This window comes from Embiotoca jacksoni, unplaced genomic scaffold (genome assembly GCF_022577435.1).
Source record: "Embiotoca jacksoni isolate LCO1_2020_lvr unplaced genomic scaffold, fEmbJac1.0.p SCAF_16, whole genome shotgun sequence".
In the NCBI taxonomy this organism is placed as follows: Eukaryota; Metazoa; Chordata; class Actinopteri; family Embiotocidae; genus Embiotoca; species Embiotoca jacksoni.
Window position 1 is genome coordinate 13,433,387 of NW_027185296.1, and position 13,574 is coordinate 13,446,960.

The following is a 13,574-nucleotide window of genomic DNA, read 5'->3' on the forward strand; positions in this document are numbered from 1 at the left end:
GACACTCAGCTGCGACGCTCAAAGGCTCGTAGTGGCAAATGTAGCCTGCAACACGCAGCAGCACACACACACACACACACACACACACACACACACACACACACACACAGAGGGCAGAGTGCCTGGGTGGAAGCACACTGATAAAAAGGTAATTAAAGTCATCCGATTTCCGTCTTGTGTGAGAATGGCTGTTTATTTACTTCTTGGCTCTCCCGTCCACCTCAGTCACCGGTGACATTGAGAATGACTTTAATTACTGAGACTAAGTCAGAGTCTTACACGTGATTCATTCGTCTCCTCTCTAACTTATGGACACTTTCTTTAACTCTCGCCATCATGCTGTGCAGACCATATGTCAGTAAGTCACCTGCTGGGGCATCAGAAGACAGAATAACACTTTGATGATCCCCATGGGAGCTGTGTTTTTCAATTAATGTATAAAAGCTGCTCCTTTTTTTTTTTTACCCGTGTTGGACTATGGTGATCTTCTATATATGCATGCCTCTGCTAACTGTCTTCGTATGGTGGACACAGCTTACCATGGTTCACTGCGGTTCATTACTCTAACTCACCACTGTGAGTTATACTCTCGGGTAGGATGGCCTGCTTTGGCCACCCGTAGGCTCTGTCACTGGTACACCTTCATTTATAAGGCAATCCTTGGTCTGCTCCCAAACTACTTGTGTGTCTCCATCATACAGAAAAGTGCCGGACAATACTCCTTGTGTTCTCAGGACTTCTTTATGCTCGCTGTCCCAAATGCCAGAACGGAAATGGGAAAAAGGGCTTTTGTGTACTCTGCACCCTCATCATGGAATATGTTGCAGAATGATTTAAAACTCAAATAACTGATACCACTTAAAATCTAAAATGAAAGAAATAGAGGCAGGTTCCCAAAAATGTCAATGTTTTTAAATTAACCAGGTTACGTAACTGACTCTTAACTTTTAGTTTCTCTTAACTTGTCTCATTGTGTTCTTCTGTCTGTAACTGTGTTTCTTATGTTTCTGCCTGTCTTGGCCAGGTCTCCCTTGAAAAACAGATTTTGAATCTCAATGGGACTCTCCTGGTTAAATAAAGGTTAAATAAAAATAAATAAATAAAATGGGAGACGGAGTCATTGCAGCCGAGGAATAAAGGCTGAATTACACCTCTCTGTGTTGGTGTTCTATCTGCTTTAAGAGATTCCTGCAGATTTATACCTGAGAGGAGGGTTTGGTTTGTTGATTGATGTATTCTCATACATCTGATAATGAAGAATGAGACTTGCACTGGGCCAAGGTTTGTCCTCTAAGTGGCTTTCTTAGGTCACAAAATACAGGTTTCTGCAGTGTTCCTGAGATTGTCCTCAGTTCAACCTGCTTCTTAAATACCCAACGGTACTGGGACCTTCAATCCAAGGCTGGATATCTGGGCACATGTTCACAGTTCAAGCAAACTTCTCAAGCAAATTATAGACTGTTTTAAATCTCAGAAAATCCAGAGTTTGCCCTCCGTCACTCTCCCTGTGGCTCTTGCAGGTGTCATGATGTCAGTTCTCCTCCATGCTGCTTTTGTTAGTCGATCACATCTCCATCTCAAAGGTGTGCTTCATTTTCTTCTGTCCTTTTTCATTCTCCTCCCCCCTTCCTGCTGCATTGAGCTCGTCCTTCTCTGGGCTCCACTCCCGACCGGATGACCCTGTGTGCCCCACCGCCTCCACCTGAGCAAAGCGGCCTGCTCTGAGGGCGGTTGGACTTGATGTGCATGCAAAGGTCTGTTTCTGGTCTCCACCTGGTGACATCCGGTCCTGACTCGCCACTTGTAGCTCCAAACCTGTCGCAATGCAGCACCTGGCTTCCACCTGATGGCACTTTCAGTACCCAACTCCCCTTCAATTCAATTTCATCTTTATTTACATCAAGTCACAATGGACCCTGGCAGTACATTATTTTGCTCTGCAGATGCTTCATATCAGGTCAATTCACACACCTGTGAGTAAAGCTCTGAGATGACAATGAAAGCACAGCGATTGTGACAAAAAAAACAACCTGAAGCAAAAGTGTTCACGTTTGCAGGAAGGCAGACAACAACTTATTGATCCACCCTTGTGTGTGTGTGTGTGTGTATATGTATTCATTAATTTATTATCCAAAGTCTTGAGACACCTTCTGTGTTAGCTTGATAACATCTTCAACTGCTCCTTACTGTGGACAAATGTATTGTCTGTACTGAAGCTTTAAGAGTCCTTGTGGTGCCAACAGATACATAGAAACTTCACGGCAGGGCACAAAACTTTATTTTGAACATGAAAAAAAAAAAAAAAAAGGAAAGAATTCGCCCGTCCGCTGCCCGTCTCTGTTTTTAGTAAGACCTCTCTTCCAGTCTGCAGACAGATGCAATGTCCTTGGCAGCTGATGTTGCTCCTGGGGAAAGATAATTTCTTTGATCCACACGTTGCTGAAAGGGCTCACCGCAGTTCACTTGGCAGGACAGAGACAGTCCTTGACCCGTCTTGATTAGGGTCGGTAACCTTCAGGATAAGTGAAACGTCTTGTCAATGCCAGAGAGGAGAAGGAACTGCTGTAAAAAGGAGCCCACATTTTGTAGTTTACATTTTATGGCAGTGTTGTCAAACTGTTCTCTCTTTGCCGGCTTTGTTCCCATCCCTTTTTCCTTCTTCCTCACCCTCATGCTCTCTGTTACCCAACAATTTATCGATTGCTGAAATGATGCAGAATTCCTTCCAAAGAAACATGGACTCATTTAATTCAATTCAATTTGATTTATTTAGCGTCCAACCAACAGGTTATTTCAGGGCACTTTACTCCTTTAAGAGAGGAAAACTCCCTTTTAACAGGAAGTAAAACCTTTAACAGTGGAAAGAGAAAACTGGGAGAAACCTCCGACAGAACGCGTCTCAGAGGTGGGCGGCCATCTGCCTCGACCGGTTGGGGTGAGAGGAGAGCAGAGATATGGACTCATTTTTATTTTTTACTATTTAGAAATGGTTTATTTTTTGTAGTAGTTCTCAATGGATCACTGAACTGTAGAACGCTGCTTTCCTGAATCATCTGGCTGTGCATACAGTCGCCTACAGACTGACACACATAATAGGATTTCTGAAAAGAATTACTGCATATACAGTCTCAATATATTGTAAATATATTTAGCTTTCCGAATGACTTTTATATACCTGTAGAGTTCGTTGATCGATACAAATGACAAGTCAACAACATTTCTGTCATGACACACACATGCATTTCACCTGCCATTTTATAGTGTTAGTAGCAGACTGCTCGACAACAGAGCTAAAGTCCTAACCGACAGCAGCTAAGGGGACTAAAGAGGGTTAGAGAGGTAAGAGGATGTTTGGTTTTATTTGTGGTCACCAGCCGGCTGCATGGCACAGCCCTCGGGATATTTTCTGCTACATTATTCTAGCATTGAATGCTGATAGCCTCCGGCCAACGCAATTAAATGAATGATAAATCATGACTCAAGGCCGTGGCCAAAAGCTGTTCCTAAACCTCTTTCTGGAGTGCATCATTATAGAAATTATACCGTTGTCATGTCACGTCTATGTCATCCACTCGGATAAGTAAACACAGTTTCAACTAACGGCAATTTATTAACAATGTCTACAAAAATAAAATGGCGTTAACTTAGAATTATCTTCGAGGTTGAGCTAAAGCTAACACAAAAAACCAAAAAAAAAATCAAAGATAACTTGAATAACCTTAACCAAGATTGATCACAGCAAACACAGTCTCACCTTCCTAACTATGAAAAAAAAGGAGAAAACGGTAAAAAGAAATGGCAGCTAAACCCTAGAAGCTCCATCCATGAACTAGAGTTAACATGAAGAAACATGCTAGCACCAGTGTTCACTTGCCAATCTCTATCTCGTACTTCATAAAAACACCTTTGAGAGTTTTCTGAGCTCTTCGTTTTTCTTTGCAGAGAAACGACTCATTTGTAGGCTTTTGACAGGCAGCTTGAGATAACATCCAGATTCAAATTTACATGACCTTTTACAAATTCAATTGCATTTTTTTCTCCTTATAAATGCAACCAGATGACATTTACACACGACAAGGCAAATGGCTCCCTGTGTATAAAAACGATCTGCATTCATTTAAGGGCAGGCGGAGGGAAATGCGAAATGCAAGTAATTTAGTGAAACTAATTACTCTGAATGAAGCCAAGTGAAGGTTAGTGTTGTGGCCCCGACAAAGGTGTGCTGACATCCTGGTGGAACGCATGCGTGTTACTGTGTGTGGCTGTACGTGGACACAAAGGGAAAAAATGACGAGGAAAAAGATATTCAAATGAATTGAAAAACATGGAGTGAAAGACATTCACCTGCACAGGGAAGAAACGGATTCAAAACCATCTTCATACAATCAGTGTCAGATATACGTTTTGAGTTGGATATTTGGTTAAATTAATAAAATTCTGTCTTCTCTTAAAAATGCAGCAAAAACGTTGGCCCCATCTTTGGAACGCCTGCAGGGAATTTCCTCAAATCTGGCACAAACGTTGTCTTGGACTCCCCGTGTGAACTGGTTATAATTTAGGGGTCAAAGGTCAAAGTTACTGAGGCCTCAAAAAGCATGTGTTGCTATAACTTAATAATACATGTACTAATTTATATTTCATACAAATGTTTAACTCCATAACTCAGGAAAATAAGTGGAGATCGTGACCATGGTTCATATTTGGTCAAATAAAGAATTGGTGACACTAATTTTGGGTGTCCACCATGAAACTGGTGAATATGAGCTGCTGGGCTGAAGATGTGTGAAGCATCCACATTTTAGATTTTTTTTTTTCTTTATTTGCAACATCCATATATGAAGCATCATCTGCTGTCATGGCAACAACCTTGTGTTCTATCAAAATCAACTTTATTTGCCCAGCAGTGAAGACATACTGGGAATTTGACTAATTGTTGATTCTCTCAAGCAATTTACACACTGCCATGGTATTTATACAGCACAAGACCAACATAGCTTCAAATAGTTGTAATTCCTTTTAAGATGTGTCTAGACAGACATGGATGTAAACAGCAACTTGACCCGGAGTAATTCTTGCAGTTTCTGTAAACTTTATTTAAAGATACCCAAAAGCGTACATTACAGTGCGAATGTACTGGCCGTGGGCATCGTTGGCATCGTTGTCCCATTTCATGCTGAATTCAGATTGACTGCTTTAGAGATGTGGTTGTAGAAGCAGGTGATATAGATTTGACCATGTTTATCTCATAATTGTTTACTTCTGTCTGGGACAGGAAACTAACACAGAATCGAGGTCGGACTCAAGACATTTGTTGTGAATCTTGAAGATCACCAGTTGATGAATCAAAATCTCAATTAATTAGGACCAAATTTTTTAATCTTATAGCCAGATTAAATATAAATGTCCTTAGCAGCTTGATTATCCAAGGAGGATTTGTTTTTCGGATACCTTTACAAGAAAGATCAGAAAGATCTTAAAATATTACCATAAACATATTACTTTGTCATAGAAATATTGGGCTTTTCAGCCTCTGTGACACTGCCAATGATACGAGCGTACAGATAACGGATGACTGCATGAATGGATATTGTTTTTCAAATAATCTCTCAATAACCTACAGTCATGTACAGCAGATCTAGCCTGGTATAATTACCAGATCCCAGTACAGTGTGTGACTAGATGGACTGGTCCATACTCCACTGACGATTGTTTTCATTTGTTGCATCCTATCGGGTGTTGATCTCAGGTGAATTAGGAAACTATTGGAGCAGCCTTTAACGGTCAGTATTGGATTCTATCTGGTGTATCGGGATGGTTATTGAAATAAACTACTGCACAGTAGTAACACTGTCATTTTGAATTTTATACAGTACATGATGTGGTGTTTCTTCTCTTTAAAAAAAAAAACCACAAGAACCAATTATAGTACCATTAGAGAATTGAATCAATAAGCAATTTAACTTGTTTTTGCTAAAATTAATAATAAAATAATTGTTGAATGTTGTCACATCTTTTCTTGTTATGTCTTTATTTTTTGTACCAAATTATGGAGGGAAGTATCGATAAGGGAATCGCTAAGTATCGAAATCGATAAAATCCTAACAATACCCATACTGGTGTATGTTGTGCACCAAAACTCTACCACCACCACCACTGTAGGAACCACATGACATTTTGAAACAAACGTTTGACGTCAACATCATCACACTGCCACCACCACTGGTCGCTGATTGGTCCGCCCTTCAGAGGCTGAGGTAACCTTAATGTGGATAGTGCTGCCAGACTAATCAGACTGTAATCAGAGCAGTAGACAGGCAAAGCAAAGACACTTTAAATCTCCCTGTGAAGATGAATTAAGAGTTTTGGCATTTGTTGTCTTCTTATTCACAGCACTGTGCGATAAGTGCAGCAAAATGGATTTGTAATAAATGTTTCCCCTTAAAAAGGTAATCAGCCCATTTGAGAGCTGCTTGTTGTCTTTAATTGGTGATGCACTGGGCAAACATCCTAAGTGTCCGGCCAAGTTCTGTCCCGGCTGCCCCTGTCCTCTTCTCTGCTCACAGAGACACTTGCTGGCTCTTTTAATTTGCCAGAGAAATCTTATTAAGAGCATATAGCTGCTCTGGAGAGGCACTTGGCAATCTGCTTCATTAAAGTGGGAATGGCCTGTTTTAGAGAAATTACAACGCTTAGAGAGGCATTTTGTCTTCTGTTCCAAGCCTTTCAAGTCACCCTCCACAGTGGTAAAATGTTTGCATCATCGGAAGTGTCTTTAGCCCGTGGCTAATGTTGTGACACTGCCTGAATAACCAGAGGTCAGTGGTTGGTTCGACTCTATCTGTCAAGGCTATTGGTTACCTGATCCCAAAAGCTTTTCAATGAGTGTTCAACCAGCTGTGGGGTCAACAAATGGATCAAGAGGCCGAGTGAAAAACCAAAACGTGGAGCATTTCTGAGAGTGCATACAATAAAAAAAACACGCTCATTCATTTCTATTTTATAAATGCTTAGATCTTTTTTCCATTGTACTACTAGAGTTCACTCTCACTGACATGCTTCAATGTTTTAAGACATCTTTAACAGCCACATTTGAAGATTAACATAAAGGTAGGTAGGTAGGTAGGTAGGTAGTAGAAAAAAGAGTCGAATCAGATCTGAAGTCGTGCAGCAAGTACAGTCTATTGCCTACAAAAGTATAGCCTGTATTTTAGAAGCAGCAGAGCAGGAATGCAATATTCATGTGTTGTTCTAGATCTAAATGCACAGCAATATGCAAATATAAAAAAAGCAGGATTTCTTCCCCCATAAATTGATGTTGATTTATCATATGCATCCCACAGTCAGGTCCAGTTGACTCAAGAAAGAGGAGCAAAAATTGGTCTGACAGGCTTTTTTGTCTTATAATGCAGTAGGATAAACTTTGCACTGTTATTCTGAAGAAGTGATATGTCATCCTCCTGCACAGCTAGTTAAGCACCTAGCTACGGGTGATGGAAGCACGTCACACATTGCTCCCAGCAGAAAGCCTGTACGACTCGACTGGATGCACCCCAGGTCCTTCCAACTAAGGCCCAGTCCCATTTTCCATCCCGTGGCCCGGCCCCTCATTAAGGAGTACCATGTACTGGGCAGTGGCCCTTCAGAACGGAGCTAGAATGGGTGGAGCTTAAAATCTTAAACTAAGGAAATGGGACACCACTCGTGGAGTCAACACTAGCTGCAATTCTACTAAATTCATTATTCAAAAAAATGTGTACATCTCAGGAATTGGATTATTAAATTTATGGAAATATGCAGGATGATGATAAAATAGTGTATCTCAGAGAATCAGCTATTAATGTTCACAAACACTACTTCATTCAATCTGTTTGAAACAGAAATAGCTTTATCATCCCAAAGCTGCACTTTCAGATTAAAAAAAGTATTCTTGAAAAAATATTTTGATTTATTTATTTTGTGGACCATTTTTCATGTTATGTTTCTTCAGTTTGTAAAACATTCTTCTACCACTGTGTTTGGCGTCTGCATCTGAAAACAATGTTTAGATTATCACTACCCCTCAATCCCAAAAACAAACAGGACACCCTACTCTGTGGGCACACACAAACCAGAAGGCAGGGCGAAGTGCTAGGGCCGAGGGTGGAATTGGGATTGGGCCTAAATCTTACATTCTCTACACTCTCCCTGTTCACCCCTGAGCATCTGATCAATCACTAGCTTCAATCTTTCTACAGGGCCAGCCTCACTCATGTACTGTGAGTTTGACCTTGTTAGGAGGAGGCAGGTTGGGTCAATGGTTCAAAAAAACAGTGGACATGGGTACCGCATGAGAGACCGCTGCTCAGTGGTCATCGGCACGTTGCCACAATGAAAAGAGTTGCATGACGATGACAGCAGGAGACCGCGTTTAACTTCCTGTTTCCAACAGCGAGTCAGGACAGTTTTGTAAAACTGCATTTACTGCCATAACTACGGCGGTTGTGTAACTTTAATGCACAAGAGAGATTAAGTTTAAACCAAACTATTATCATTCTCTCACCCTAAGCGAGGGTTTTATGTCCCCAAACCTAGTTGGGGATAACAATTTAGGAGTTCTTCTTGTGGGTCTTATTTGAAGGTAGGAACAACCATCACAAGCACTAACATAGGGAACACTCCAGTGGGTCTTATTTAAACATAGGAACAAACAACCTAATTGGCTGCATGTGTTGGGGGACTTTTTAATGACATAGTTATTGCCCTCTACTTACAAATTCAGTATTTGATTCTGAATCTGCTAAATTGCCTTGCAATTTGACAACCTTACCTCACCATCTCTCCATTCACCCTATTTTCTGGTGCTCATCAAGGGTCTGGTCCCTCACTGGGATACCATTTGCCTTGAGAGACCATCTCCGGGACCCGCACAACAGAGCACCCAGGGCCACTTGGACACACAAACCCCTTCACCACGTGCCAGAATGAATTTGAAACACCATTAGATTGGTGGAGGATGTTAATGTCCACGCCAGATGTACTGTGCAGAAGTCTAACTTTATTTTATTTAAATGGGAGTTCCGATGAATTCAATGTCGACACGTTTTGGATGGATATATTAGTATCTCCTCATATCTAATAGTGTATAGTATATTGCAGTGCTCACTTTGAAGGTATTCTGCCTCTGTTTTCAGAGAACACTTGCAGACCCAACAGGGACACTGTGCTGGGACTCACGTCTGCATCAATCCACTTATAGTTGAGACATTCAAAGTTTACATTGAAAAATACGGCTCACATAATAATGAATCAGTCTACCTTCTAAATAAACTTCCCATTGGTTCAATATAAGACACATTTTAGTGTTTCCATTTGCGTTTGAAGACAATCCTCTTCCTCAGCTGAATGAAGTGAAAGTGAATTGCTTCAACGTTCAGCCTGAGCTCAAAATCTGATGTTGTCTGAGCTGTTGTTTCTGAAGCTGTAAAGCTAAAACAAAGTGATGGAGTATTATTTATTTTGAATAATTGTGTTTTCAAGACACTAAAATCAGTTTCAATCATGTTCCTCTTATGAAGAGAGGAAACAGAGTACTTGTTCTCCTATCATCATGCTGATGAAAGGAAGGTGCAGGGCAGAAGGACTGGCAGCAGTGGTCACATTTGATATTTCCGTACACTATTATTTTACATGTAAACACTCTTTGACTGACAGCCAGTCAAATGCAGCACAATAATGGCTCTCTGGGCTTTTCAGCATTGCTTGACAAAACTTATCCATTTTGTTTTTCTCTTTGCGACACAGTGGATAATTTTAGCTAAAACAGGTGAGGTCAGAAACCTTGATCGGTTACTTCAGATACGGCTCATGAGTTGAAAAGCTTCTTGAGAACTGTGCGATTTAAACCATTAATGGAAATTACCCTTCACTCATTGCGCCAGAAGAAAAAGAGGACAACTTTAGGATGATGTACATCCATTAACTGTATGTAAAAGTGGATGTAGCTTCTGGGTCTGAGGAGTGAAGATATTGCGTAAGTCCTTTTTGGAGCAGACCTCTAGTGGCACTTGGTGGTATTGCAGCTTTAGTCACTTCCACATCGGCCTCATTTTTGACACCGGAAGCTTTGTCTTCTTTTTTTATACAGTCAGTGGTCTGTAACCAGGAATACCAAGGCAAGACTGTGGTCCAGCTTCCTGCACTGATGTCCTATACTTTATATTATTGATTATTTCTACCTTCCCTTAAATGTGGGAAACCTTGTGAATGCCACATCAGGGTGTTTTTGATTAATATAAACAAACCCAGCATTAATCTGTTCCGTCACCAATTGGATAAGGCAGTTACAAATCATACAGGTATAATGTATGAGAGGGTTGGAGAGGTGTGTGGGCCTGTTTCTGTGTCTGCTCTCAGACGTGTGGATAGAGGTGTGGAAAGGGATTTTCAGCCAATGATTTTCTTGTATTCCATCCATAATTTAGCAGGATTGTCATTTGAATGCACTAAGCTGCGTTTCAGATTGTGTCTTCTTGGTACTGGCCTTTCCCTGATGGAATGCATTGCATTTGCAGTGAAATTATTTTGTTCTCATTCTCGATCTCACTGATCCATGATGAGAAATTCTGTGGAAAGATTAGTCATGCGGTGGCCCGGCAATGCTTTCATTACAGCTGGGTTTTTATTATGTTTGAATTTCATGTGGGGGGACCTCACAAACTTAAGGTTGTGGAATAAGCAGTGAAATCTTGCAGCCCTGGGTGAAGGCGTACAGAAACCTCCCTGGGTCTGTCCAGCAGCTGTCTGTCTAACTTTGTCTGTCTCTGTCTTTGTCACAGAGGACCAGGTACCCCATGGTTTCCCGACCATCGACATGGGCCCCCAGCTGAAGGTGGTGGAGAGAACACGTACTGCCACGATGTTGTGTGCAGCCAGTGGAAACCCGGACCCAGAGATCTACTGGTTCAAAGACTTCCTACCTGTGGACATCAGCAGCAGCAACGGCCGCATAAAACAGCTGCGTTCAGGTAAATGACTCGTCTGGCTCTGTTCACACAAAGATCTCTCTTCAGCAGTAAGCAGCACATGTTGCATTGAACCTGGAGTTGGTTTCACTTCAGGTTTCGATCATTCACTTTTAGAAATCCTCGTAGAACAAATATGGCGCCGTTGCGGTGATATTTGGGGGAAGCCACATATCATGATACCTACTGTATGTATAATAAACCATAAATCTAATACGTGAAGCCTGCTGGTTCTGTTTGGAGGACAGTCACTTATATTTTCACCAATTAGAGCTGGGTATAAGACCTATGTTTTGGTACAAAATAAAATGTGTCCATAGTTTCCACTAAAAAAAACTGTGAAGTATCAAATCAGGGGCCGTATTCACAAAGATTCTTCGGACTAAAAGTTCCTCCTAGTGACGAAATTGGAGGAACATTTTTAGAATTGTGACGTTTTCTTACAATTTCCTCTTAAAGTTGAGTCAATCTTTGTAAAGATAAAAGTTATTCACGAAACATCTTAAGCCTTAAGACAGCTGCTACGGAGAAAAACTGTTCGTAACACGGAGGAGGACTTTTAAGAGGATGAAGAATTTCTTAATCAGAGTAGAAAACAGCTGAAGTACAGCGAGGTCAGAGAAATATCATTAAAACGCTGGATGACGGCACATTAATGAAACACAACAGATGTTTCCTAAATCACTCTTAAGATAAGACTCCTTCATAAAAGTTTCAGGCTCTCTGAGAGGATTCTAAGAATCTTTGTTAATATGGAACCTGATGTCTGGTTGATTCTTTTTTATTTTTTTTATTTTGATTGAACTATTTTTTATTTTGATCATCATTTTTGCTGTAAGGAACTTTTAATTTTCAAAAAGTAAAATACACAACAATGGAGAGAAATGTGTCCTACTTGGAACAGAACCTGATATTACCTGAGCAGCACCTGTGCTGGAATATCGGCGCATCAACATGACTTACCACATCCCAGACGGGGATGAATGTTAAAGCTCAGGCAGCCATCTGAAGCGGCTCTGTGAGAAGGACGCCAGCATCCAGAGGAGCAGATAGGGCATCTTTCTCCACAACACCCTCCCAGCAGCTCTCAGCAGCGCTGAGTAACCGAGCTCCATGCAACCTGTCAGATGCCCTTTCCCTCACTCTCTGTGAGGAAAGAGACAAGTTTGATTCTTGCCAAATATCTCAAGCACCTACACAACGCTGGATCGGGTGTCCAGGTCCAAACTAGAAGCAGATTTCCCATCACTGGAAGCCTGGGGCCTTTAAATGTGGCTGTTCTCGTTTCGATACAGTAAGGGACGAAAGGCTGCAGGACTGGCTGTGGATCATTGGCATGGAGGTTCGCTGAGAGGATTTTATCCCGCCACAGTCAGGGACTCTGAGTAGGGACAAAATGCTATGTATTATTAACTGAACAGCATGGCAATTTGTTTCAATTTGGTTTGCAGGGCCCCGTTGTCAAATGAAGTCCCACAGCAGTGAGGACCAGATGGCTTCTTTTCTTTAGTAGAAAGATCTGAGTCAAAGCAAGGGAAATAGGTAGAGTCAGTAATAAGTCAACAGAATTCATTATATTAACATGTTTTCTTCTGAGTTCTAATTTAATGACTTTAATAATATGTCAAATATTGTAGTTTATTTTTGAATTTGAGGCCGTTGCTCTCTTTTATAAAAGGAGAAACGTTCCAGCTTACACTGGTTTTCCAAAACCCTGCTTCATCTGTCAGTAATTTTAACCAAATGAGTTCATTAAGGAACGATGTGATGCCGATTCCGAGTCCCAAGATGGGATCTGATATTCCAGGAGAGAAAAACAACCTTCAGTCAACTGCCAGATCATAAAAACACCAACAGAAAATGTGTGTTTACGTTGGACAGGACCAGCGGTCGCTAAAAACGTCCTGCTTTCAGTTCACAAAGCAGAAAAGGCCAATATGTGGGCAAAGACTGGCAAACATGGCCACAGCTGAATCAGTTACTGTTAAAGGGATGCTGTTTGATGTAGCATTGCAGCTCCAGAGTGTTGGGAGACTTTTAAAAGGCAGATTTATACAGAATTAAAACAAATGTAGAGATTTTTGTTTCTACTCACAATATGCTTATTTTTGTAAAAAAAAAAAAAAAAAATATCCCGAAGAATCTGTGATTCTGTATGGTAGAAAAAAATGATTTAGTGGGTAGTTGTTACTTGAACTTTGTTAGGCCCAGTGGCAGCAGCAACACACTAATAGCACTGTACTGCATTACAATGTTTGGCCGTTCTTTCTCCTTACGAGTGTTTCCAGGCTTTTTCTACAAACACCACCTGGCAGCTTTCACCCAGCGACCTGCTCTAACGCGTTGTTGTCTTCTGCTGTATTTGTTGTGACCCTACAAACGTGGCACATACATAATAATGGATTTGATGTTCCATAGCACCAACAAGCCAGCTCTAAAAATACTAGAATAATACCTGCTGAAACGCCAAATCTCTTCAGACTCCACAGAGACTTCCTCATTATTGTCCAAGGCTCGATAGTCCTGATGACATTAATATGACATCATCAGAGTTATTCTATCAGACATGACAAA

The 13,574-nt window shown here is 41.0% G+C and overlaps 1 protein-coding gene across 5 annotated transcripts in view; it reads left to right on the forward strand.

Annotated features, from left to right (window-relative positions):
- ptprfa (protein tyrosine phosphatase receptor type Fa) overlaps positions 1-13,574 on the forward strand; it is a 217,008-nt gene that overhangs the window by 89,665 nt on the left and 113,769 nt on the right. For all 5 annotated transcript variants that reach the window (XM_069151002.1, XM_069151004.1, XM_069151005.1 and 2 more), the window contains exon 5: positions 10,815-11,003. In XM_069151002.1, coding sequence (XP_069007103.1) covers positions 10,815-11,003 — 189 coding nt within the window. The remainder of the gene's footprint in view (positions 1-10,814; positions 11,004-13,574) is intronic.